General features: G+C 49.8%; 3 protein-coding genes across 3 annotated transcripts; all 3 read left to right on the top strand.

Annotated features, from left to right (window-relative positions):
• Window positions 1–826: 826 nt before the first annotated feature.
• On the top strand, window positions 827–8,319 carry LOC123441331 (calcium-transporting ATPase 7, plasma membrane-type-like). The gene is made up of 3 exons (XM_045117812.1): window positions 827–970; window positions 4,867–5,013; window positions 6,064–8,319. Exons 1-3 carry the CDS (start codon window positions 827–829, stop codon window positions 8,317–8,319), a joined length of 2,547 nt encoding a protein of 848 aa, XP_044973747.1.
• Window positions 8,320–12,530: 4,211 nt separating this feature from the next.
• LOC123441332 (calcium-transporting ATPase 7, plasma membrane-type-like) lies at window positions 12,531–15,227 on the top strand. Its single transcript, XM_045117813.1, has one exon. The coding sequence runs from the start codon at window positions 12,531–12,533 to the stop codon at window positions 15,225–15,227; it is 2,697 nt and encodes an 898-aa protein (XP_044973748.1).
• Window positions 15,228–19,434: 4,207 nt separating this feature from the next.
• LOC123441333 (calcium-transporting ATPase 7, plasma membrane-type-like) lies at window positions 19,435–22,131 on the top strand. Its single transcript, XM_045117814.1, has one exon. It carries the CDS (start codon window positions 19,435–19,437, stop codon window positions 22,129–22,131), a length of 2,697 nt encoding a protein of 898 aa, XP_044973749.1.
• Window positions 22,132–24,242: the final 2,111 nt, after the last annotated feature.

Below are 24,242 nucleotides of genomic sequence, written 5' to 3' on the forward strand. Positions count from 1 at the left end.
TGAAGTATACAATAACGGTAAAAAACAGTTTAGGAGAGATGGAGGAAGGAGGGGGTGGGAGGAGGGAGGAGAGATAGGACGGTGGGAGGAGGGAAGATGAGGAATGAGGAGGGGGTGGGAGGAGGGAGGAGAGAGGAGGAGGGGGAGGAGGGCGGTGGGAGGATGGAGGAGGAGGAATGAGGAGGGGGTGGGAGAAGGGTGGAGAGAGGAGGAGGGGGAGGAGGGCTGCCGACGGAGGGCTTGGCCGGAGGAGGAGGGAGGAGGGGGAGGACGAAGGAGGAGGGAGGGGCACGGAGGGGGAGGAGAGCGGTGGAAGGAGAGAGGAGAGAGGAGGAGGAGGAAGGAGGAGGACCAGGAGCGGCGACAGCGGCGGGCGGCGGGCGACAGGAACGGCGGCGGCGGTGGATGACGGGGGGTGCGGGGGAGAGTAAGAGTGGAGTGAAGAGGGGATTAGGAGGGGCGTCCAGTTGGATAAGTTGAAGAAGATAGACTTAGCAGTAACGCTGGTTTCAGGCAAGCGCTACTGCTATTAAACTTAACAGTAGCGCGCGCTGCTACTAATGCTACCGTCGCTGTCGTCGTTGGGCCTACTTTAGTAGTAGCACTGGAAATATATCCAGCGCTACTGCTATGGACCCTAGTAGTAGCGCTTTATGTTTCCAGCGCTACTGCTAAGTAGGAGCGGCGCGTGCTATATTCCAGCGCTACTACTAGGATCCTACCTATAAGGTTTTTTCCTACTAATGATGATCCAATCACTCGCTACGGAAAGGTGCTCGCAAATGGCATGACAGAACTCAAGGTCGTCTACACGAACGATAGCGCCATGGTGCTGCATTTTCTTTCCTATTTCGAGGAACGACTTGAAGTGGCGGAGGAGAAAGACAAGTTCATGGGGCTTGATCTCGAGTACACGGCCAATCAAGAAGCTGTTGCCGTCATCCAACTTTGTTTTAAGAGAAATGTCACGGTGTTCCAATGGGCGAGGTAAGTTTTGAGGCTTTTCTTTGATCCAAGGTTATGAAAATTGCATATAGGATAGCAATATGTTCTATTGTAATCCTAAAGATCAATTTCTCTTTAGTTGTAGTGAAACAATTTTCCTTGTTGCATATTGGCAAAACTGTGGGAGAATATATATATATATATATATATATATATATATATATATGTCATAGTTAATTTAGGGTTTTTTGATCAATTCATAGTGTCGTGGGTATAAGCGTGACAGTAGATATGTGGGGTACGAATGAGATGGGCAGAGTCCTAGCTACGGCGAGGTTGTATGAGTTCAGGCCCCTCTACGGTGGAGGTAATAGCTCTACGTCTCAGTGCTCTTGGAGCTGGTTACCGAGTGTAATATGGAGTACAATGTTTTTCTAACCCTTTTACCAGTGGGGGAGGGCGGCTTATATAGAGTGCGCTGCCCTCCACAACGGTTCTGATTCAAGGGTGGAGTAGTGGCGATTGAATGCATGCGTTACAGGTAACGTATGCTATAAATGCTAGTTAATGCACCCAGAAACGTACGGCAGTCTCCCTCCAGGGAGGTTACGACGCACCGAGTGTATCCAGTCGGTAGGTCCGGTGTCCTCCGAGTCTTAGTCTCCGATTGGATGATTCTGGGCCCGTTACCGACTGGATGATGGGGACACCTTAATACAGTCGGGCATACTTAAGGTCCTGTCCCTTGCGTGGGGTAGTCCTTGGGTAGGACCTGTAGGACAGGCCTATGACCCTACCCTAGGACTATGACCCCATCATTAGTCCCCGAATGGATTGGGGTTGAAACGTCAAAGCAGTGCTCGATGCTCAGATCCGACTGGACTAGGTTCGGCTTGGGCGTTGCTTGCCTCTATCCATTCTATCTCTCTTGGCCGATGATCCGAGTGAATGTGTTTTGCAGAGCGGACTGTCGGGAACCGAGTGCCTTCGCGACATCTTTTGACACGACCGGTCAACTGACAACGGCGGATTTTCCGGGATCTCAAATTTTGGGTTCCGCGCGCTTAGAGGGGGCGACGTCAGCGCGCTCGAGTAGCGCCTGACTCCTCGATCCTCGCGCCTTCAACTCTTCCGCCGATATCGCCGCGGCTGGTTGGGCGGATAAGATTTCAGGCCCGCTCGCCAACGACCCAGTCGGTGTTCTATTTAACTCCGGCCGATGAGACCCTTCGGTTACGCTCGCCGAATCCTCTGCTCTCGCTTGCTCCGTCTTCCTCGCCACCTCTTGCGCTCATACGCCTTTCTCTTCCCATCCTTCTCGGAAGCTCGCCATCGCCGCCATGACCAAGGGCCAGACCAGCAAGATGGAGGCAAGGAAGAAGAAGGGCAAGGCGGCGGCTGCTCAGCGGCGGCAGCGGCCATTGCCAGCGGGATGGATCCAGGGAGACTTTCTCCCCTCCACAGTGACGGAGGGGGACCTGTTGGAGCTGGTTGAGCACGGCCAGCTCGTGCATAAATCTTGGAGGTTGCCGGCGGACGACGAGATTGAGCCGGCGCCGCGGGAGGGGGAGCGTGTCTTGCTCCTCAGCCACGTTCACCGAGGTTTCTCTCTGCCCCCCACCCTTTCTTCAAGGGCATCATGAATCATTTTGGTGCTCAACTCCATCACTTCCCTCCGAATGCCATCGCCCACCTTTTTGCCTTCATTGTTCTGTGTGAATGCTTTATCGGTTTCCCCCCTCATTGGGGTTTGTTCAAACATATCTTCTCCGCCCGCTCTCAAACCATCAAACGTCTCAATCAGTCGGATGACAAGACGCACCTCCTCCAGCTCTGTGGGGGTTTAGGGTTTCAGAAAAAGAGTCGGAGTAGCTACCCTGCTCTCCAGCTGAACGAGTCGGTTAGGAACTGGCAGTCGACGTGGTTCTACTGCCAGGACATAGCCTGTCCGAACGCGTCGACTGGGCTGCCTCCATTTAGTCTGGATCACCCTGCTCCACCCAAGCAACTCGCCCTCTCGAAAGCCGAGAGGAATGACATCCAGCCTTTGGTCGAGGCACTCGCGGATGTTGTCAGGAGGGGGGTCACCGGTATTGACCTGTTGGAAGTCTTCATCGGTCGACGGATCCAGCCTCTACAAGCTCGCCACCATGCTATGTGGCTCTACACGGGGCCCGAGGACTCCACTCGGACCGTTGCGGTGGGCATACTCGAGGAGAAGGTGACCTCGATAGTGCTCCAAATCACGGGACCTTGCGAGAACCCTAAAGGAGCTCGCCGAGTGGTGCCTTACAGCGCGGACAACCCGCCACCGAATCAGGTGAGTAGCATTAACCGAATATATCGAACTGTTTTGATTTCAGTCGTTCATTTATATCCTCGTGTGATGTTTAATGTTTCCGACTGAATCTCATGTAGGAATGGACCAACTGGTCCTCCCCTGTCTCGAACGGGGATCCGAAGGAGGAGGAGGAAGAAGGTAGCCAGGAGGGGAGCGTGGATAGCGCTGAATATGTCTCCGACAGCAGGGAGTCAGAGGAGGAGGACAGCGAGGAGGAGGAAGAAGACGAAGAGCGCGACTCTCCGCCTCCACCGCCAGAACAGCGGAGTAAGCGTCGACACGAGCCTGTCATCCCTTCGGCTCCCCCCGCGTTGTCGAGTGCTCTACCTACCGCTCCGGCGGCCCCGAGTGCTCGAGGCACGAAGAGGTCCAGGGACGCCCCCGCTGAGCCTGCAGGCCAATCTCCCAGGGCACCCAAACCGAGTGGGCCTAAACCTCTGAGGGCTCTGCCGCGCATGAGGGTTGCCATCCCCGTCACATCCACGTAAGCGAATCCAACTCTCGGCTTTTTATGTTATCCGAGTGAACTCTCGCTTTACAAGTCGAATGGGCTTCACTTGACAGGGTCGCCACTTCTACAACCTCTCCGGTCCGCCAAGGGGATGACCCCATGGACAGAGACAACGTCGTCTCGTCCCAGCCGGGTATGTTGTAGGAGAGTCAGGTGTTTTATTCCTGTAGACTGTACTATCCATTTCTTTTTCCGAATCATCATGCTATTCGGCTTGTCAGGGGCGATTCACGCGGACAAAGACGGACAGGGGAGAGCCGACCCGTCCGCGGAGCCTGTCGTGGAGCCTATCCTTGAGGCTACTCCTCCTGCTGCTGCCCCTGCTGCCGACGCTCCGCCGACTGAAATGCCTCCACCGACCGAACCAGTGCCGGTGGGTGACGAACTGACTGGGGCGAACCTTGGGATGCCCCAGGATCTTCCCATGGTTCCCGGTTCGTCGAATGTTGAATTCAGCAGTCGGTGTGTCCCAGAGGAGCAGGTGGGAGCGGCCAAGGGAGCCATGATCCAAGCGGAGCTGATGACCGGGGAGGCCAAGAAGGCTTATGACTCCGTTGCGGCTTTGTACTAGCAAAGCTTGGAGCTGCGCGACGACATCCGAGTAAGTAGTCTAGTAAGTACTTACTTTTCTTTTGTAACCCACTGGGTGTTGTCGTAATCTGTTGTTTGCAATGGATTCACTCCGAGTGAACCCAGTGGGTGTAGTCCCCGAGACTTCTGTCGAGTGCTTGCACCGACAGTTGTCTTTATACATTTGTTCTTTATTTTTGTCGTGTCCGTAGACAAGATTTCTGAGTGCAAGTACTTACTGCAGTCGGAGCACTCTTGCGGTAAGAGTCCCCTAGAGTAAACTGCACACAGGTGGAGTAGCTTTAGCCTCGGAGGCGTAGGTGAAAACGTGCACCTCAATAGGGCAGACCTGCTTGAGGTGCATGCCAGTGGGGTCACTCTTAGTGAACCCACTGGGTGTAGTCCCCGAGACCGCTGTCGACTGCTTGCGTCGGCAGGGGTCTGAAGAACGTAGTGTGTATTGAGAAAGTTGCTGATAACCCTTTGTTTCGTTTTGTAGAAAACGTGTGAGATGGGGAGCGCTTATGAAGCCTTGAGGGCTGAGAAGAACCACTATGCTGGTGAACTAGAAGCCGCAACGCTCGCCATGACTGGCATGAAGAACGCGCTCGAAGTTCGAGAGAAATCGTTGGAGGAGGCGCTGGAGGCAAACAGGGCGTTGGTGGCGGAGGTGGAGAGGCTGAAGAAACAGAGGACCGAAGTGTACGATCAAATGACTGCTTGGAACAAACGATGGACAGCTCAGGAGAAGTATGTGAACGACTGGGCTGTCCAGATGATGAGTCGTCTGGCTGGTAAGTCTGATGATTTGTCGAGTGGTTGTATCTTGTGACGAACACTCGGTTTGTAATTTCTATTTGCTCGTTTGTTGCAGATTTTTGTGGTGACGCCGAAGCTGAAGCGGCGGCCGTGGAACGATCCATGAAGGACAATGTACCACTCAGCGAGGACGCCAACCGGAATCTACTCCGTGCTTATATCCGCGTAGGCAAAGTGGGTCCGTTCATCAACCGACTGAGAGAAATCTTCAGCCGCATTGAGAAGGAGCTTTGGCCGGAAGAGGAGTCGCGGGAGAAGATGGAGACTCTGTTGGGGCGACTGGGGGAGATTCCGGCCCGAGTGCAATCTTGGAAGAAATCGGCAGCGCGTTGCGGTGCTGATGTGGCGCTGTCCTTGGTCCGAGTCCATTGCAAAGAAGTGCGGGAAGAGAAGCTGAAAGCCTTGAAAGTTGCCAACACGAAGAAGCTTCAATTCGAAGACTTCATGGAGACATTCTTGGAGACTGCGACCCGCATTGCTGATGGAATCGACCTGGATACCTTTGTGGAACCCTCCAGTCCTGACGCGGGCCCAGCTGAGTCATGATCGAACTTTATCCTCGGTATGCCGAGTGTTTGCCTGTAAGATATTCTGGCCACTTCTGTTGGCTGTCATACTTTTAAATCGGTGTGGGTAAGCTTGATCCGCACCGAGTCTGTTATCGTTTCTAGACTGCTGATGTCACAACGAAAACAATTATTCTTTTGCTTGAATGCTGTTTGGAGTTGAACACTTAATGTGTACTCGTAGAATATTAGGACTTAGGTGATTCTTGATCAGAACGCAGACTCTGAGTGGAACATATAGGGTACACTCCGAGGAAGGTATTACTTAGGCGAATCGGGATCGCAGCTAAGTCTCCGAGTGCGACGTATAGGCCAAGAGGGACCACAAGCTCGCCACCGAGTCCGCCAACCTTGTCGTCACCGTCGTCCGCGCCGCCAGGAGACAGGAGATCTCCGTATTTGACGTCGTCGTCGGCGACGTGCTCATACTCAAGACCGGCGACGTCGTTCCAGCGGACGGGGTGTTCCTAGACGGCCACGGCTTCCAGGTGGACGAGTCGAGTTTGACGGGACATCCCGGCCCTATCGACATCGACGCCGGGACGAACCCCTTCCTCGCCTCCGGCGTGAAGGTCGTCAACGGCCACGGCTCCATGCTCGTCACCGCCGTCGGCACCAACACCACGGCTTGGAGCATCCTCTCAACGTTGAAATTGAACACTCGCCCGGCGCCGCTAGAGGAGCGCCTCGAGAGTCTCATTTCAACCATCGGCAAGGCTACCGTCGCCGTCGCGCTTGTCGCCTTCACCGTGCTCCTCGTTCGCCATTTCACCAACAGTAGCACGGGAAAGCCGCTGTTGATTGAAAAGGGCGTGCCGATTGCGGTGTCTCTCATGGCCACCTTTGCCATGAAGATGATGGTGAAGGATAAGGCGCTGGTGCACAGTTTGTCGGCGTCGGTCACGGTCATCTGCACCGACATGACCGGAATGCTCACCCTCAACAGGATGGAGGTGACCGAGTTCTGGGTCGGCACTGCCCGACCTAGAACCCCCACGGCGATATCTAGCAGCGTCGTTGGCCTGCTGTGCCAGGGCGTCGGGCTCAACACCACCGGAAGCGTGTACAAGCCGGACAATGTATCCCAACCGGAGATATCGGGCAGCCCGGTGGAGAAGGCACTTCTGTCATGGGCCACGGCGGACCTCTCCATGGATGCTGCCGCCTTGAAGAGGAGCTGCAAGGTAGTACATGTGGAGGCTTTCAACTCCGACGAGAAGCCCAGCCCCAGCCGTGCAATAATCAGGGACAAGGCCACACGTTTGTTGGTCGCGCACTGGAAAGGCGGCGCGGAGGTGCTCCTTGCCATGTGCTCCATGTACATGGACACGGATGCAACGGTGCGTGAACTCGGTGTGGAGCAGCGGAACAAGCTTGAGAAGGTGATCCGCGATATGGTGGCAAGCGGCCTCCGGTGCCTCGGCTTTGCTTATAAAAAGGTTGACGACACTGAGCAATCAAAGGTTCATCACCTGGAGGAACTGACATTGTTAGGTATAGTCGGCTTGAAAGACACTTGCCGACCAGAGGTCAATGCCACCATTGAAGATTGCACAAAGGCAAGCATGGCCGTGAAGATGCTCACCGGCGATAACATCCTCATGGCCCTTACTATCGCCAAGGAGTGCGGCATCATTTCGAGCAATGACCCCGACGGAGTCGTCATCGAGGGACACCAGTTCCGGGCCATGTCAGTGACACGACAACTCCAGATGGTGGACAAGATCCGTGTCATGGCGAGTTCCCGGCCCCAAGACAAGCTGTTGCTGGTGAAGCGGCTGAAGCACAAGGGCCACGTGGTGGCCGTGACCGCCGGCGAGGGCATCAATGATGCGGCGGCTCTCAAGGAGGCCGACGTGGTGCTGTGCATGGACGTCCATGGCACCGATGTCTCCACGGACACCATCTTCCTCAACGGCAAGTTCGACGTAGTGGTGAAGGCTACCCGGTGGGGACGCTGTGCCTATCACAACTTCCAGAAGTTCATCCAGTTCCACATCATCGTCAACGCCGTCGCAATCATCGTCAACTTCATGTCGGCGGTCACCATGGGTAACGTTCCACTGACCACCGTGCAAATCATGTGGGTGAACCTGGTGATGGGCGTCATGAGCACGCTGGCGCTATCCACTGACAAGCCCACCGACGCGCTCATGGAATCCCCACCCATTTCCCGCACGACACGGCTCATCAACAATGCCATGTGTTACATCATGGCCGCGCAGGCAATGTTTCAGATCGCCGTGCTGCTGGGGCTCCAATTCCTTGGCAACGATGACCAAGCCAGTGCCACCATGATCTTCAATGTCTTCATGCTCTTCCAGGTGTTCAACGAGTTCAACATGAGGGACAACGTCCTTGCCGGGGTGCTCAAGAATAGGATGTTCCTCCTCATCGTCGCCCTGGCGCTCGTGCTGCAGGTGGTGACGGTGGAGGTGCTCACGAAGTTCGTTGGTACCACGAAGCTCGGCTTGGGGCAATGGGGCGTCTGCCTCGCCATCGCCACCGTGTCGTGGCCCGTTGGTTGGGCCGTCAAGTTCATCCCAGTGCCGGTTCGTAGCAGTTGACAAGCCTAGCCTAGTAGCGAATCAAAGGCGATGTGTGGGGTCCTGGACCCGTTTCTGTTGGTAGCAAGTTCAACTGGATCTACTTACTCAAAAAAATCTGACGTTTCTGAAAAGTTTCACATCTTTCAACAACATGTTGAGCGTCTCTTTCATCGTAACATCCTTGCTACCCAAACTGATCGGGGTACCCAAAAACTCCGAGCAGACACCATTATTTTGGTTGATGCTTTTTTTATCTTGGGCGGTCATGTAAAATGTATTCCCATTTATATCAATGCCCTTGGAAAGTCAATACACTCAAAGATGGTGTCCTGGCCAACAAGTACACGTCATCTCCAACAGTGTTGTTACTCATGAGATGTGTTTGCAACCAACCACAAAAAGTCCCCATGTGTTCACGTGTAATCGAGTCGTCAGACTACTCCATGTGTTTGGAGCATAGAATATTCTCATGTTCATTGATGTACGGGGCCACCAAGGTATTTTTGTATAACTGTGTAGTGTGCTTGCGCCCAAGAATGTCCGTTCCTACATATTATTGAGTTTGGTCCTAGCATGCCTTTTCCACTCAGTTTTCCCTCATGCCGCGATTGAGGAACACCAATCGGCTTAATGTCAGGAATAAAGTCAATACAAAACTCAATGCCCTCCTCTATTTCGTGGCCCTTGAAGATGCTTTCATTTGGCCTAGCACGGTTACGGACAGTAAACTAGAAAACTTGCTACAAAACCAAAGACCAGGATGGCCTAGATATATTCAATTTGAAACATATGAATAAAGCACTACAGGCCAATTATTTCTGGAAATTAGAAATGAATTTCGATTGTGACAAGATGTGTTGTTGAATGAATATTTAAATAACAAGTGTATTTATTTGATTAAATCTAAGGTGTGATATTACTATTTTTGGACTAGCTAGCTTGTTAAAAGCTTATACATTTTTTCTAAACATTACAACAGGGTGTTAGGTAATGGAAACAACACTATGTCTTGGAAATATTGTTGGGTTGGTGATAAGCCACTCAATTTTTTTCTACCATAGGATTTATAGCAATTTTTTATCATAATATCTTAGTTGATTAAGCCATTGTTAAAGGACGAAATGGTTCTATCTTAAGAATAAATCCTTTTTTGAGAATCGCTTAAGATTTGAAATAGTCTCAAACTACGATGTGAGGAGATAATGATGGTATGGTAATGATAAGATCGAATGGATGCTAACTGCTGATAGCAATTTTACAATGAGATCCCTGTGCAAATATTGGTTAATTGTGCTTGTGGTTTTACCGAGAAACTCTTGTGGAAACTAAGATTCCTTCATAATTTTATGTTTTTAATTTTTTTCATGGTCAAAAAAAGCATTCTTACCAAAGACCATTAGTTAAGAAGGGGATTTGGTAACAATTATTTTTCTATATCTAGTCGGTTTGTGTTGTTTTCCGGAGATGACCTAGGTGCGACTGCTAAATAATAAATACTCCCTCTGTTTCAAAATATTTGTGGTGGTTTTAGGTCGAACTAAAATCACGACAAGCATTTGACAACTATTTTAATATGAACGGAGTACATATCAATGCTGCAATCGAAAATTCCTTTTGGGGGAAGAAGTCCAATGAAGTTGGTTTCTGAAAAATTCAAAATTCATACAAATTAGTATATTTACATTTTAAAAAATTCGGAAAAAAACAATAGATATACAAGGAGGCATAATGCACAAGTGCGTAAATTTTCAGGACGAAATACATTGAAATGAGGGTTGTGCAAAAAAGAAAAATCTAGGATTTTTTAACACATAATAATATTCATCCTCCGAGGCTATGAATTTGTGTCTATAGATTACTAAAGTACTGATTTAAACATAGGACCGGACTGCTTTCTCATCTTTTCGTTTGGGGTCCTCTTTATGAAAGACGGGGACTTGTTTGATATATCATGTTTCTTTGATGTCTTGATGTAAACCGCTTTGTAATCCTGTCTTATGTGGTGTAATGCAGTGTCTAGGACCTTCGTGACCGTTTCTTGTTATAAAATAATTAGGGCAGGGCGAACGCTCGATCCAAACGCATCTGTCCGTGCAGGTTTCGGAGCATGCGCGGGACGGACCACCGGACAGCGTGAGTTAGAAAAGCTACGCGCACGCGGGTTGCGTCAGCACGAGGATGACAGACGGCCCCCACAAAGTACGGAGCGGACAAAAGTATCACGCGCCCGCAAGAAAGTTCCCCACCATCGCCGCAGGGACTTTTATGTTCTTTTTTGCGAAAAAGCGCCTCAGGGACTTTTCTGTTTTTTTGTTTTTACGAAAAAGCGCCTCAGGCACTTTACACGTGCCGGGTTTTGGGCCTCCCACGGACCGCTGCGTGCCATAGCGGGTGGCGTTCTTATCGGCTGCGCACGTGAATTGCTCGGCCCGCCGCGAAATTCCTACCGACTTCACGACGGGCGGCGGATGCTTGCCGACGTCGGACTTTTCTATACGAAAACGACCAAGCTAAGTAAGCATCTCCGTTAACACCCCCCCCCCTCCGCCCCTTCACTATATAAAGCGAAGCGTGGCATGCAAACACCTCATCAATCTGTCTTTCGTCTCACTGACTTTTCTGTTTTTTTTTTCGAAAAAGCGTCTCAGTGACTTTCCTATTATTGTTGTTTTGCAAAAAAGCGCCTGAGGCACTTTACACGTGCCGGGTTTTGGGCCTCCTACAGACCGCCGTGTGCCATAGCGGGTGGCGTTCCTATCGGCTGCGCACGTGGATTGCTGGCCTGCTAGACATATAACCAATTATTACATGTTGATTAGGATTCTTTCTTTCTAACTAACCAGATTTTTAAGGGAATGAGGTCCTCATTTCCCTTATAATCTTTAATCAAAATCCACCTCTTTGTAAACCTATGTAAACTTATGTATTAACATTACTTGCACGCCGCACACGCCTTCCCTGCGAAAGTCGACCGGCGTAGTCGAAATTCCTACCGACTTCACGACGGACGACGGATGCTTGGCAGGCCTGGCCCTGAGGGGGGGGGGAGGGGGGCGATCGGGGCGGTCGCCCCGGGCCCCCTGATGCCAAGGGGCCCCACATACGTGTTCTCGTCTTGTATGGGATTAGCTCCCTGATCAAATCCCAAAGTATCGCCTACCTCCTACGCGAAAACTAAATGGTATTACCGTTTCCCAGGATTTCCTTCCAGCTACGATTGAGGAGTAATTTGTTATTGCATGCGATTAATTGGGAGTAGTTATGGGGAAAATCGCTAGTGATTTGTTCCTTAATTTGCCAGCCGAAAATTATGCGCTTAATTGTTTCATTTTCAGATGTTCTCCTAATTTTCAGCCAGGTCAAGCGGATCTTTTATAAAGGGGACATACCCGGAATGTTCAAAGGTTACAGAAGCTGAGAGTTGAGAGAATAGATCGTCCCCTACAGTAGCAGCACGGCACTTGATATCCATCTCCTATGTGTGCGTGGCGGCGCTTTGACTCACACAAGCTCCGTGTCGAAGGATGACTGAACCGCCGGCGATAGCCATGCCTTCCACGTAACCATGCCGACTCGCCGAGAGGCGATACAGTGTGATGGCGTGATTAGAAAAGATAAGTTATATGCCTCGGATCTCAATTTATCTGCTAGTGTAAGCCGTGTGAGATTTAACTGGGAAGCTTTATTTAAATTTATATATGATCATCAAAATTTCCTCTAGATTGTTGCAACTAGGCCATTATTAATCTATTCAGTTTTTGATGGGATTAATAATATATTCATTAGATAATGTTTGTGGATAGATGTTATTGGGGTTATAATTTTCGTATTTGATAACTTACCGGAAGTTGTTGTGGAGGAAAAAAAGTAATATAAATTTGGAAAACAAGGATTTTACATAATATGATATTTACATTAACATCAATCATATAAACGTGAGTGACTATCTGCTAAAATACCATGATTATCAGTGAATAAACTATTAGGTCCGATATTTTTATCATCAAAACAATCCAAAGAAGAGACTTGTATATAATAAAAATTAACATATTGCCTTCAGCGAAGAATAAAAGATCATTTTTTGTATATGATTTTATGCTCTACGCCCGGGCCCCTGGATTCTAGTTCCGTCCCGAGCCCCCGAATTCTCAGGACCGGCCCTGATGCTTCGCCGACGTCGGACTTTTCTATACGAAAATGACCAAGCTAAGTAAGCATCTCACGAGGACATGTACATGCCCCACGAGGACGAAGGTCACTCTCACGCTGAAGCTGATGCTGATGCTGCTGCAGTCTCCTCCTCCATCAGGGGCCTCGTCAAGGATAAGTGCCATGACTGCTTTCGCCGCCTCGGCGGAAGCACCGGCATCGCGGCCAAGCTCACTTCCCACCCGAAGCGGGGCATCAGGGACGAGGACATGACGTTGAGCTGGCGCAAGAAGGAGTTCGGCGACAATACGTGCCCCAAGCCCAGGCCCAGGACCTTCTTCCGCCACGTCTTGGACGCGCTCGGCCACGTCTCCGTCGTCGCGCTACTCGCCGGTGCCGCCGTCTCCCTCGGCTTAGGCATCATGGAGCATGGCGTCAAGGACGGGTGGTACGACGGTGCCACCATCTTCCTCGCCGCATTCGTCGTCTTCGGCGTCACCGCGGTCATCAGCCACGCCCAGGCCAAGAGGGACCACAAGCTCGCCACCGAGTCCGCCAACCTTGTCGTCACCGTCGTCCGCGCCGCCAGGAGACAGGAGATCTCCGTATTTGACGTCGTCGTCGGCGACGTGCTCATACTCAAGACCGGCGACGTCGTTCCAGCGGACGGGGTGTTCCTAGACGGCCACGGCTTCCAGGTGGACGAGTCGAGTTTGACGGGACATCCCGGCCCTATCGACATCGACGCCGGGACGAACCCCTTCCTCGCCTCCGGCGTGAAGGTCGTCAACGGCCACGGCTCCATGCTCGTCACCGCCGTCGGCACCAACACCACGGCTTGGAGCATCCTCTCAACGTTGAAATTGAACACTCGCCCGGCGCCGCTAGAGGAGCGCCTCGAGAGTCTCATTTCAACCATCGGCAAGGCTACCGTCGCCGTCGCGCTTGTCGCCTTCACCGTGCTCCTCGTTCGCCATTTCACCAACAGTAGCACGGGAAAGCCGCTGTTGATTGAAAAGGGCGTGCCGATTGCGGTGTCTCTCATGGCCACCTTTGCCATGAAGATGATGGTGAAGGATAAGGCGCTGGTGCACAGTTTGTCGGCGTCGGTCACGGTCATCTGCACCGACATGACCGGAATGCTCACCCTCAACAGGATGGAGGTGACCGAGTTCTGGGTCGGCACTGCCCGACCTAGAACCCCCACGGCGATATCTAGCAGCGTCGTTGGCCTGCTGTGCCAGGGCGTCGGGCTCAACACCACCGGAAGCGTGTACAAGCCGGACAATGTATCCCAACCGGAGATATCGGGCAGCCCGGTGGAGAAGGCACTTCTGTCATGGGCCACGGCGGACCTCTCCATGGATGCTGCCGCCTTGAAGAGGAGCTGCAAGGTAGTACATGTGGAGGCTTTCAACTCCGACGAGAAGCCCAGCCCCAGCCGTGCAATAATCAGGGACAAGGCCACACGTTTGTTGGTCGCGCACTGGAAAGGCGGCGCGGAGGTGCTCCTTGCCATGTGCTCCATGTACATGGACACGGATGCAACGGTGCGTGAACTCGGTGTGGAGCAGCGGAACAAGCTTGAGAAGGTGATCCGCGATATGGTGGCAAGCGGCCTCCGGTGCCTCGGCTTTGCTTATAAAAAGGTTGACGACACTGAGCAATCAAAGGTTCATCACCTGGAGGAACTGACATTGTTAGGTATAGTCGGCTTGAAAGACACTTGCCGACCAGAGGTCAATGCCACCATTGAAGATTGCACAAAGGCAAGCATGGCCGTGAAGATGCTCACCGGCGATAACATCCTCATGGCCCTTACTATCGCCAAGGAGTGCGGCATCATTTCGAGCAATGACCCCGACGGAGTCGTCATCGAGGGACACCAGTTCCGGGCCATGTCAGTGACACGACAACTCCAGATGGTGGACAAGATCCGTGTCATGGCGAGTTCCCGGCCCCAAGACAAGCTGTTGCTGGTGAAGCGGCTGAAGCACAAGGGCCACGTGGTGGCCGTGACCGCCGGCGAGGGCATCAATGATGCGGCGGCTCTCAAGGAGGCCGACGTGGTGCTGTGCATGGACGTCCATGGCACCGATGTCTCCACGGACACCATCTTCCTCAACGGCAAGTTCGACGTAGTGGTGAAGGCTACCCGGTGGGGACGCTGTGCCTATCACAACTTCCAGAAGTTCATCCAGTTCCACATCATCGTCAACGCCGTCGCAATCATCGTCAACTTCATGTCGGCGGTCACCATGGGTAACGTTCCACTGACCACCGTGCAAATCATGTGGGTGAACCTGGTGATGGGCGTCATGAGCACGCTGGCGCTATCCACTGACAAGCCCACCGACGCGCTCATGGAATCCCCACCCATTTCCCGCACGACACGGCTCATCAACAATGCCATGTGTTACATCATGGCCGCGCAGGCAATGTTTCAGATCGCCGTGCTGCTGGGGCTCCAATTCCTTGGCAACGATGACCAAGCCAGTGCCACCATGATCTTCAATGTCTTCATGCTCTTCCAGGTGTTCAACGAGTTCAACATGAGGGACAACGTCCTTGCCGGGGTGCTCAAGAATAGGATGTTCCTCCTCATCGTCGCCCTGGCGCTCGTGCTGCAGGTGGTGACGGTGGAGGTGCTCACGAAGTTCGTTGGTACCACGAAGCTCGGCTTGGGGCAATGGGGCGTCTGCCTCGCCATCGCCACCGTGTCGTGGCCCGTTGGTTGGGCCGTCAAGTTCATCCCAGTGCCGGTTCGTAGCAGTTGACAAGCCTAGCCTAGTAGCGAATCAAAGGCGATGTGTGGGGTCCTGGACCCGTTTCTGTTGGTAGCAAGTTCAACTGGATCTACTTACTCAAAAAAATCTGACGTTTCTGAAAAGTTTCACATCTTTCAACAACATGTTGAGCGTCTCTTTCATCGTAACATCCTTGCTACCCAAACTGATCGGGGTACCCAAAAACTCCGAGCAGACACCATTATTTTGGTTGATGCTTTTTTTATCTTGGGCGGTCATGTAAAATGTATTCCCATTTATATCAATGCCCTTGGAAAGTCAATACACTCAAAGATGGTGTCCTGGCCAACAAGTACACGTCATCTCCAACAGTGTTGTTACTCATGAGATGTGTTTGCAACCAACCACAAAAAGTCCCCATGTGTTCACGTGTAATCGAGTCGTCAGACTACTCCATGTGTTTGGAGCATAGAATATTCTCATGTTCATTGATGTACGGGGCCACCAAGGTATTTTTGTATAACTGTGTAGTGTGCTTGCGCCCAAGAATGTCCGTTCCTACATATTATTGAGTTTGGTCCTAGCATGCCTTTTCCACTCAGTTTTCCCTCATGCCGCGATTGAGGAACACCAATCGGCTTAATGTCAGGAATAAAGTCAATACAAAACTCAATGCCCTCCTCTATTTCGTGGCCCTTGAAGATGCTTTCATTTGGCCTAGCACGGTTACGGACAGTAAACTAGAAAACTTGCTACAAAACCAAAGACCAGGATGGCCTAGATATATTCAATTTGAAACATATGAATAAAGCACTACAGGCCAATTATTTCTGGAAATTAGAAATGAATTTCGATTGTGACAAGATGTGTTGTTGAATGAATATTTAAATAACAAGTGTATTTATTTGATTAAATCTAAGGTGTGATATTACTATTTTTGGACTAGCTAGCTTGTTAAAAGCTTATACATTTTTTCTAAACATTACAACAGGGTGTTAGGTAATGGAAACAACACTATGTCTTGGAAATATTGTTGGGTTGGTGATAAGCCACTCAATTTTTTTCTACCATAGGATTTATAGCAATTTTTTATCATAATATCTTAGTTGATTAAGCCATTGTTAAAGGACGAAATGGTTCTATCTTAAGAATAAATCCTTTTTTGAGAATCGCTTAAGATTTGAAATAGTCTCAAACTACGATGTGAGGAGATAATGATGGTATGGTAATGATAAGATCGAATGGATGCTAACTGCTGATAGCAATTTTACAATGAGATCCCTGTGCAAATATTGGTTAATTGTGCTTGTGGTTTTACCGAGAAACTCTTGTGGAAACTAAGATTCCTTCATAATTTTATGTTTTTAATTTTTTTCATGGTCAAAAAAAGCATTCTTACCAAAGACCATTAGTTAAGAAGGGGATTTGGTAACAATTATTTTTCTATATCTAGTCGGTTTGTGTTGTTTTCCGGAGATGACCTAGGTGCGACTGCTAAATAATAAATACTCCCTCTGTTTCAAAATATTTGTGGTGGTTTTAGGTCGAACTAAAATCACGACAAGCATTTGACAACTATTTTAATATGAACGGAGTACATATCAATGCTGCAATCGAAAATTCCTTTTGGGGGAAGAAGTCCAATGAAGTTGGTTTCTGAAAAATTCAAAATTCATACAAATTAGTATATTTACATTTTAAAAAATTCGGAAAAAAACAATAGATATACAAGGAGGCATAATGCACAAGTGCGTAAATTTTCAGGACGAAATACATTGAAATGAGGGTTGTGCAAAAAAGAAAAATCTAGGATTTTTTAACACATAATAATATTCATCCTCCGAGGCTATGAATTTGTGTCTATAGATTACTAAAGTACTGATTTAAACATAGGACCGGACTGCTTTCTCATCTTTTCGTTTGGGGTCCTCTTCATGAAAGACGGGGACTTGTTTGATATATCATGTTTCTTTGATGTCTTGATGTAAACCGCTTTGTAATCCTGTCTTATGTGGTGTAATGCAGTGTCTAGGACCTTCGTCACCGTTTCTTGTTATAAAATAATTAGGGCAGGGCGAACGCTCGATCCAAACGCATCTGTCCGTGCAGGTTTCGGAGCATGCGCGGGACGGACCACCGGACAGCGCGAGTTAGAAAAGCTACGCGCACGCGGGTTGCGTCAGCACGAGGATGACAGACGGCCCCCACAAAGTACGGAGCGGACAAAAGTATCACGCGCCCGCAAGAAAGTTCCCCACCATCGCCGCAGGGACTTTTATGTTCTTTTTTGCGAAAAAGCGCCTCAGGGACTTTTCTGTTTTTTTGTTTTTACGAAAAAGCGCCTCAGGCACTTTACACGTGCCGGGTTTTGGGCCTCCCACGGACCGCTGCGTGCCATAGCGGGTGGCGTTCTTATCGGCTGCGCACGTGAATTGCTCGGCCCGCCGCGAAATTCCTACCGACTTCACGACGGGCGGCGGATGCTTGCCGACGTCGGACTTTTCTATACGAAAACGACCAAGCTAAGTAAGCATCTCCGTTAACACCCCCCCCCCTCCGCCCCTTCACTATATAAAGCGAAGCGTGGCATGCAAACACCTCATCAATCTGTCTTTCGTCTCACTGACTTTTCTGTTTTTTTTTTTGAAAAAGCGTCTCAGTGACTTTCCTATTATTGTTGTTTTGCAAAAAAGCGCCTGAGGCACTTTACACGTGCCGGGTTTTGGGCCTCCTACAGACCGCCGTGTGCCATAGCGGGTGGCGTTCCTATCGGCTGCGCACGTGGATTGCTGGCCTGCTAGACATATAACCAATTATTACATGTTGATTAGGATTCTTTCTTTCTAACTAACCAGATTTTTAAGGGAATGAGGTCCTCATTTCCCTTATAACCTTTAATCAAAATCCACCTCTTTGTAAACCTATGTAAACTTATGTATTAACATTACTTGCACGCCGCACACGCCTTCCCTGCGAAAGTCGACCGGCGTAGTCGAAATTCCTACCGACTTCACGACGGACGACGGATGCTTGGCAGGCCTGGCCCTGAGGGGGGGGGGGAGGGGGGCGATCGGGGCGGTCGCCCCGGGCCCCCTGATGCCAAGGGGCCCCACATACGTGTTCTCGTCTTGTATGGGATTAGCTCCCTGATCAAATCCCAAAGTATCGCCTACCTCCTACGCGAAAACTAAATGGTATTACCGTTTCCCAGGATTTCCTTCCAGCTACGATTGAGGAGTAATTTGTTATTGCATGCGATTAATTGGGAGTAGTTATGGGGAAAATCGCTAGTGATTTGTTCCTTAATTTGCCAGCCGAAAATTGTGCGCTTAATTGTTTCATTTTCAGATGTTCTCCTAATTTTCAGCCAGGTCAAGCGGATCTTTTATAAAGGGGACATACCCGGAATGTTCAAAGGTTACAGAAGCTGAGAGTTGAGAGAATAGATCGTCCCCTACAGTAGCAGCACGGCACTTGATATCCATCTCCTATGTGTGCGTGGCGGCGCTTTGACTCACACAAGCTCCGTGTCGAAGGATGACTGAACCGCCGGCGGTAGCCATGCCTTCCACGTAACCATGCCGACTCGCCGAGAGGCGATACAGTGTGATGGCGTGATTAGAAAAGATAAGTTATATGCCTCGGATCTCAATTTATCTGCTAGTGTAAGCCGTGTGAGATTTAACTGGGAAGCTTTATTTAAATTTATATATGATCATCAAAATTTCCTCTAGATTGTTGCAACTAGGCCATTATTAATCTATTCAGTTTTTGATGGGATTAATAATATATTCATTAGATAATGTTTGTGGATAGATGTTATTGGGGTTATAATTTTCGTATTTGATAACTTACCGGAAGTTGTTGTGGAGGAAAAAAAGTAATATAAATTTGGAAAACAAGGATTTTACATAATATGATATTTACATTAACATCAATCATATAAACGTGAGTGACTATCTGCTAAAATACCATGATTATCAGTGAATAAACTATTAGGTCCGATATTTTTATCATCAAAACAATCCAAAGAAGAGACTTGTATATAATAAAAATTAACATATTGCCTTCAGCGAAGAATAAAAGATCATTTTTTGTATATGATTTTATGCTCTAGGGCCCCTGGATTCTAGTTCCGTCCCGAGCCCCCGAATTCTCAGGACCGGCCCTGATGCTTCGCCGACGTCGGACTTTTCTATACGAAAATGACCAAGCTAAGTAAGCATCTCACCAGGACATGTACATGCCCCACGAGGACGAAGGTCACTCTCACGCTGAAGCTGATGCTGATGCTGCTGCAGTCTCCTCCTCCATCAGGGGCCTCGTCAAGGATAAGTGCCATGACTGCTTTCGCCGCCTCGGCGGAAGCACCGGCATCGCGGCCAAGCTCACTTCCCACCCGAAGCGGGGCATCAGGGACGAGGACATGACGTTGAGCTGGCGCAAGAAGGAGTTCGGCGACAATACGTGCCCCAAGCCCAGGCCCAGGACCTTCTTCCGCCACGTCTTGGACGCGCTCGGCCACGTCTCCGTCGTCGCGCTACTCGCCAGTGCCGCCGTCTCCCTCGGCTTAGGCATCATGGAGCATGGCGTCAAGGACGGGTGGTACGACGGTGCCACCATCTTCCTCGCCGCATTCGTCGTCTTCGGCGTCACCGCGGTCATCAGCCACGCCCAGGCCAAGAGGGACCACAAGCTCGCCACCGAGTCCGCCAACCTTGTCGTCACCGTCGTCCGCGCCGCCAGGAGACAGGAGATCTCCGTATTTGACGTCGTCGTCGGCGACGTGCTCATACTCAAGACCGGCGACGTCGTTCCAGCGGACGGGGTGTTCCTAGACGGCCACGGCTTCCAGGTGGACGAGTCGAGTTTGACGGGACATCCCGGCCCTATCGACATCGACGCCGGGACGAACCCCTTCCTCGCCTCCGGCGTGAAGGTCGTCAACGGCCACGGCTCCATGCTCGTCACCGCCGTCGGCACCAACACCACGGCTTGGAGCATCCTCTCAACGTTGAAATTGAACACTCGCCCGGCGCCGCTAGAGGAGCGCCTCGAGAGTCTCATTTCAACCATCGGCAAGGCTACCGTCGCCGTCGCGCTTGTCGCCTTCACCGTGCTCCTCGTTCGCCATTTCACCAACAGTAGCACGGGAAAGCCGCTGTTGATTGAAAAGGGCGTGCCGATTGCGGTGTCTCTCATGGCCACCTTTGCCATGAAGATGATGGTGAAGGATAAGGCGCTGGTGCACAGTTTGTCGGCGTCGGTCACGGTCATCTGCACCGACATGACCGGAATGCTCACCCTCAACAGGATGGAGGTGACCGAGTTCTGGGTCGGCACTGCCCGACCTAGAACCCCCACGGCGATATCTAGCAGCGTCGTTGGCCTGCTGTGCCAGGGCGTCGGGCTCAACACCACCGGAAGCGTGTACAAGCCGGACAATGTATCCCAACCGGAGATATCGGGCAGCCCGGTGGAGAAGGCACTTCTGTCATGGGCCACGGCGGACCTCTCCATGGATGCTGCCGCCTTGAAGAGGAGCTGCAAGGTAGTACATGTGGAGGCTTTCAACTCCGACGAGAAGCCCAGCCCCAGCCGTGCAATAATCAGGGACAAGGCCACACGTTTGTTGGTCGCGCACTGGAAAGGCGGCGCGGAGGTGCTCCTTGCCATGTGCTCCATGTACATGGACACGGATGCAACGGTGCGTGAACTCGGTGTGGAGCAGCGGAACAAGCTTGAGAAGGTGATCCGCGATATGGTGGCAAGCGGCCTCCGGTGCCTCGGCTTTGCTTATAAAAAGGTTGACGACACTGAGCAATCAAAGGTTCATCACCTGGAGGAACTGACATTGTTAGGTATAGTCGGCTTGAAAGACACTTGCCGACCAGAGGTCAATGCCACCATTGAAGATTGCACAAAGGCAAGCATGGCCGTGAAGATGCTCACCGGCGATAACATCCTCATGGCCCTTACTATCGCCAAGGAGTGCGGCATCATTTCGAGCAATGACCCCGACGGAGTCGTCATCGAGGGACACCAGTTCCGGGCCATGTCAGTGACACGACAACTCCAGATGGTGGACAAGATCCGTGTCATGGCGAGTTCCCGGCCCCAAGACAAGCTGTTGCTGGTGAAGCGGCTGAAGCACAAGGGCCACGTGGTGGCCGTGACCGCCGGCGAGGGCATCAATGATGCGGCGGCTCTCAAGGAGGCCGACGTGGTGCTGTGCATGGACGTCCATGGCACCGATGTCTCCACGGACACCATCTTCCTCAACGGCAAGTTCGACGTAGTGGTGAAGGCTACCCGGTGGGGACGCTGTGCCTATCACAACTTCCAGAAGTTCATCCAGTTCCACATCATCGTCAACGCCGTCGCAATCATCGTCAACTTCATGTCGGCGGTCACCATGGGTAACGTTCCACTGACCACCGTGCAAATCATGTGGGTGAACCTGGTGATGGGCGTCATGAGCACGCTGGCGCTATCCACTGACAAGCCCACCGACGCGCTCATGGAATCCCCACCCATTTCCCGCACGACACGGCTCATCAACAATGCCATGTGTTACATCATGGCCGCGCAGGCAATGTTTCAGATCGCCGTGCTGCTGGGGCTCCAATTCCTTGGCAACGATGACCAAGCCAGTGCCACCATGATCTTCAATGTCTTCATGCTCTTCCAGGTGTTCAACGAGTTCAACATGAGGGACAACGTCCTTGCCGGGGTGCTCAAGAATAGGATGTTCCTCCTCATCGTCGCCCTGGCGCTCGTGCTGCAGGTGGTGACGGTGGAGGTGCTCACGAAGTTCGTTGGTACCACGAAGCTCGGCTTGGGGCAATGGGGCGTCTGCCTCGCCATCGCCACCGTGTCGTGGCCCGTTGGTTGGGCCGTCAAGTTCATCCCAGTGCCGGTTCGTAGCAGTTGACAAGCCTAGCCTAGTAGCGAATCAAAGGCGATGTGTGGGGTCCTGGACCCGTTTCTGTTGGTAGCAAGTTCAACTGGATCTACTTACTCAAAAAAATCTGACGTTTCTGAAAAGTTTCACATCTTTCAACAACATGTTGAGCGTCTCTTTCATCGTAACATCCTTGCTACCCAAACTGATCGGGGTACCCAAAAACTCCGAGCAGACACCATTATTTTGGTTGATGCTTTTTTTATCTTGGGCGGTCATGTAAAATGTATTCCCATTTATATCAATGCCCTTGGAAAGTCAATACACTCAAAGATGGTGTCCTGGCCAACAAGTACACGTCATCTCCAACAGTGTTGTTACTCATGAGATGTGTTTGCAACCAACCACAAAAAGTCCCCATGTGTTCACGTGTAATCGAGTCGTCAGACTACTCCATGTGTTTGGAGCATAGAATATTCTCATGTTCATTGATGTACGGGGCCACCAAGGTATTTTTGTATAACTGTGTAGTGTGCTTGCGCCCAAGAATGTCCGTTCCTACATATTATTGAGTTTGGTCCTAGCATGCCTTTTCCACTCAGTTTTCCCTCATGCCGCGATTGAGGAACACCAATCGGCTTAATGTCAGGAATAAAGTCAATACAAAACTCAATGCCCTCCTCTATTTCGTGGCCCTTGAAGATGCTTTCATTTGGCCTAGCACGGTTACGGACAGTAAACTAGAAAACTTGCTACAAAACCAAAGACCAGGATGGCCTAGATATATTCAATTTGAAACATATGAATAAAGCACTACAGGCCAATTATTTCTGGAAATTAGAAATGAATTTCGATTGTGACAAGATGTGTTGTTGAATGAATATTTAAATAACAAGTGTATTTATTTGATTAAATCTAAGGTGTGATATTACTATTTTTGGACTAGCTAGCTTGTTAAAAGCTTATACATTTTTTCTAAACATTACAACAGGGTGTTAGGTAATGGAAACAACACTATGTCTTGGAAATATTGTTGGGTTGGTGATAAGCCACTCAATTTTTTTCTACCATAGGATTTATAGCAATTTTTTATCATAATATCTTAGTTGATTAAGCCATTGTTAAAGGACGAAATGGTTCTATCTTAAGAATAAATCCTTTTTTGAGAATCGCTTAAGATTTGAAATAGTCTCAAACTACGATGTGAGGAGATAATGATGGTATGGTAATGATAAGATCGAATGGATGCTAACTGCTGATAGCAATTTTACAATGAGATCCCTGTGCAAATATTGGTTAATTGTGCTTGTGGTTTTACCGAGAAACTCTTGTGGAAACTAAGATTCCTTCATAATTTTATGTTTTTAATTTTTTTCATGGTCAAAAAAAGCATTCTTACCAAAGACCATTAGTTAAGAAGGGGATTTGGTAACAATTATTTTTCTATATCTAGTCGGTTTGTGTTGTTTTCCGGAGATGACCTAGGTGCGACTGCTAAATAATAAATACTCCCTCTGTTTCAAAATATTTGTGGTGGTTTTAGGTCGAACTAAAATCACGACAAGCATTTGACAACTATTTTAATATGAACGGAGTACATATCAATGCTGCAATCGAAAATTCCTTTTGGGGGAAGAAGTCCAATGAAGTTGGTTTCTGAAAAATTCAAAATTCATACAAATTAGTATATTTACATTTTAAAAAATTCGGAAAAAAACAATAGATATACAAGGAGGCATAATGCACAAGTGCGTAAATTTTCAGGACGAAATACATTGAAATGAGGGTTGTGCAAAAAAGAAAAATCTAGGATTTTTTAACACATAATAATATTCATCCTCCGATGCTATGAATTTGTGTCTATAGATTACTAAAGTACTGATTTAAACATAGGACCGGACTGCTTTCTCATCTTTTCGTTTGGGGTCCTCTTTATGAAAGACGGGGACTTGTTTGATATATCATGTTTCTTTGATGTCTTGATGTAAACCGCTTTGTAATCCTGTCTTATGTGGTGTAATGCAGTGTCTAGGACCTTCGTGACCGTTTCTTGTTATAAAATAATTAGGGCAGGGCGAACGCTCGATCCAAACGCATCTGTCCGTGCAGGTTTCGGAGCATGCGCGGGACGGACCACCGGA

The sequence above is a fragment of the Hordeum vulgare genome, chromosome 3H (assembly GCF_904849725.1).
Source record: "Hordeum vulgare subsp. vulgare chromosome 3H, MorexV3_pseudomolecules_assembly, whole genome shotgun sequence".
Taxonomy (NCBI): Eukaryota; Viridiplantae; Streptophyta; class Magnoliopsida; order Poales; family Poaceae; genus Hordeum; species Hordeum vulgare.

What these genes read in the sequence shown, in the direction of transcription:
- LOC123441331 (XM_045117812.1), top strand. Translation starts at nt 827, where the DNA reads ATGGTGCTGCATTTTCTTTCCTATTTCGAGGAACGACTTGAAGTGGCG. An exon ending in GTTTTAAGAGAAATGTCACG is followed by an intron (nt 971 to 4,866) that starts GTGTTCCAATGG and finishes TTCGTTTTGTAG; the next exon opens with AAAACGTGTGAGATGGGGAG. An exon ending in CGTTGGAGGAGGCGCTGGAG is followed by an intron (nt 5,014 to 6,063) that starts GCAAACAGGGCG and finishes TGCGACGTATAG; the next exon opens with GCCAAGAGGGACCACAAGCT.
- LOC123441332 (XM_045117813.1), top strand. Translation starts at nt 12,531, where the DNA reads ATGTACATGCCCCACGAGGACGAAGGTCACTCTCACGCTGAAGCTGAT.
- LOC123441333 (XM_045117814.1), top strand. Translation starts at nt 19,435, where the DNA reads ATGTACATGCCCCACGAGGACGAAGGTCACTCTCACGCTGAAGCTGAT.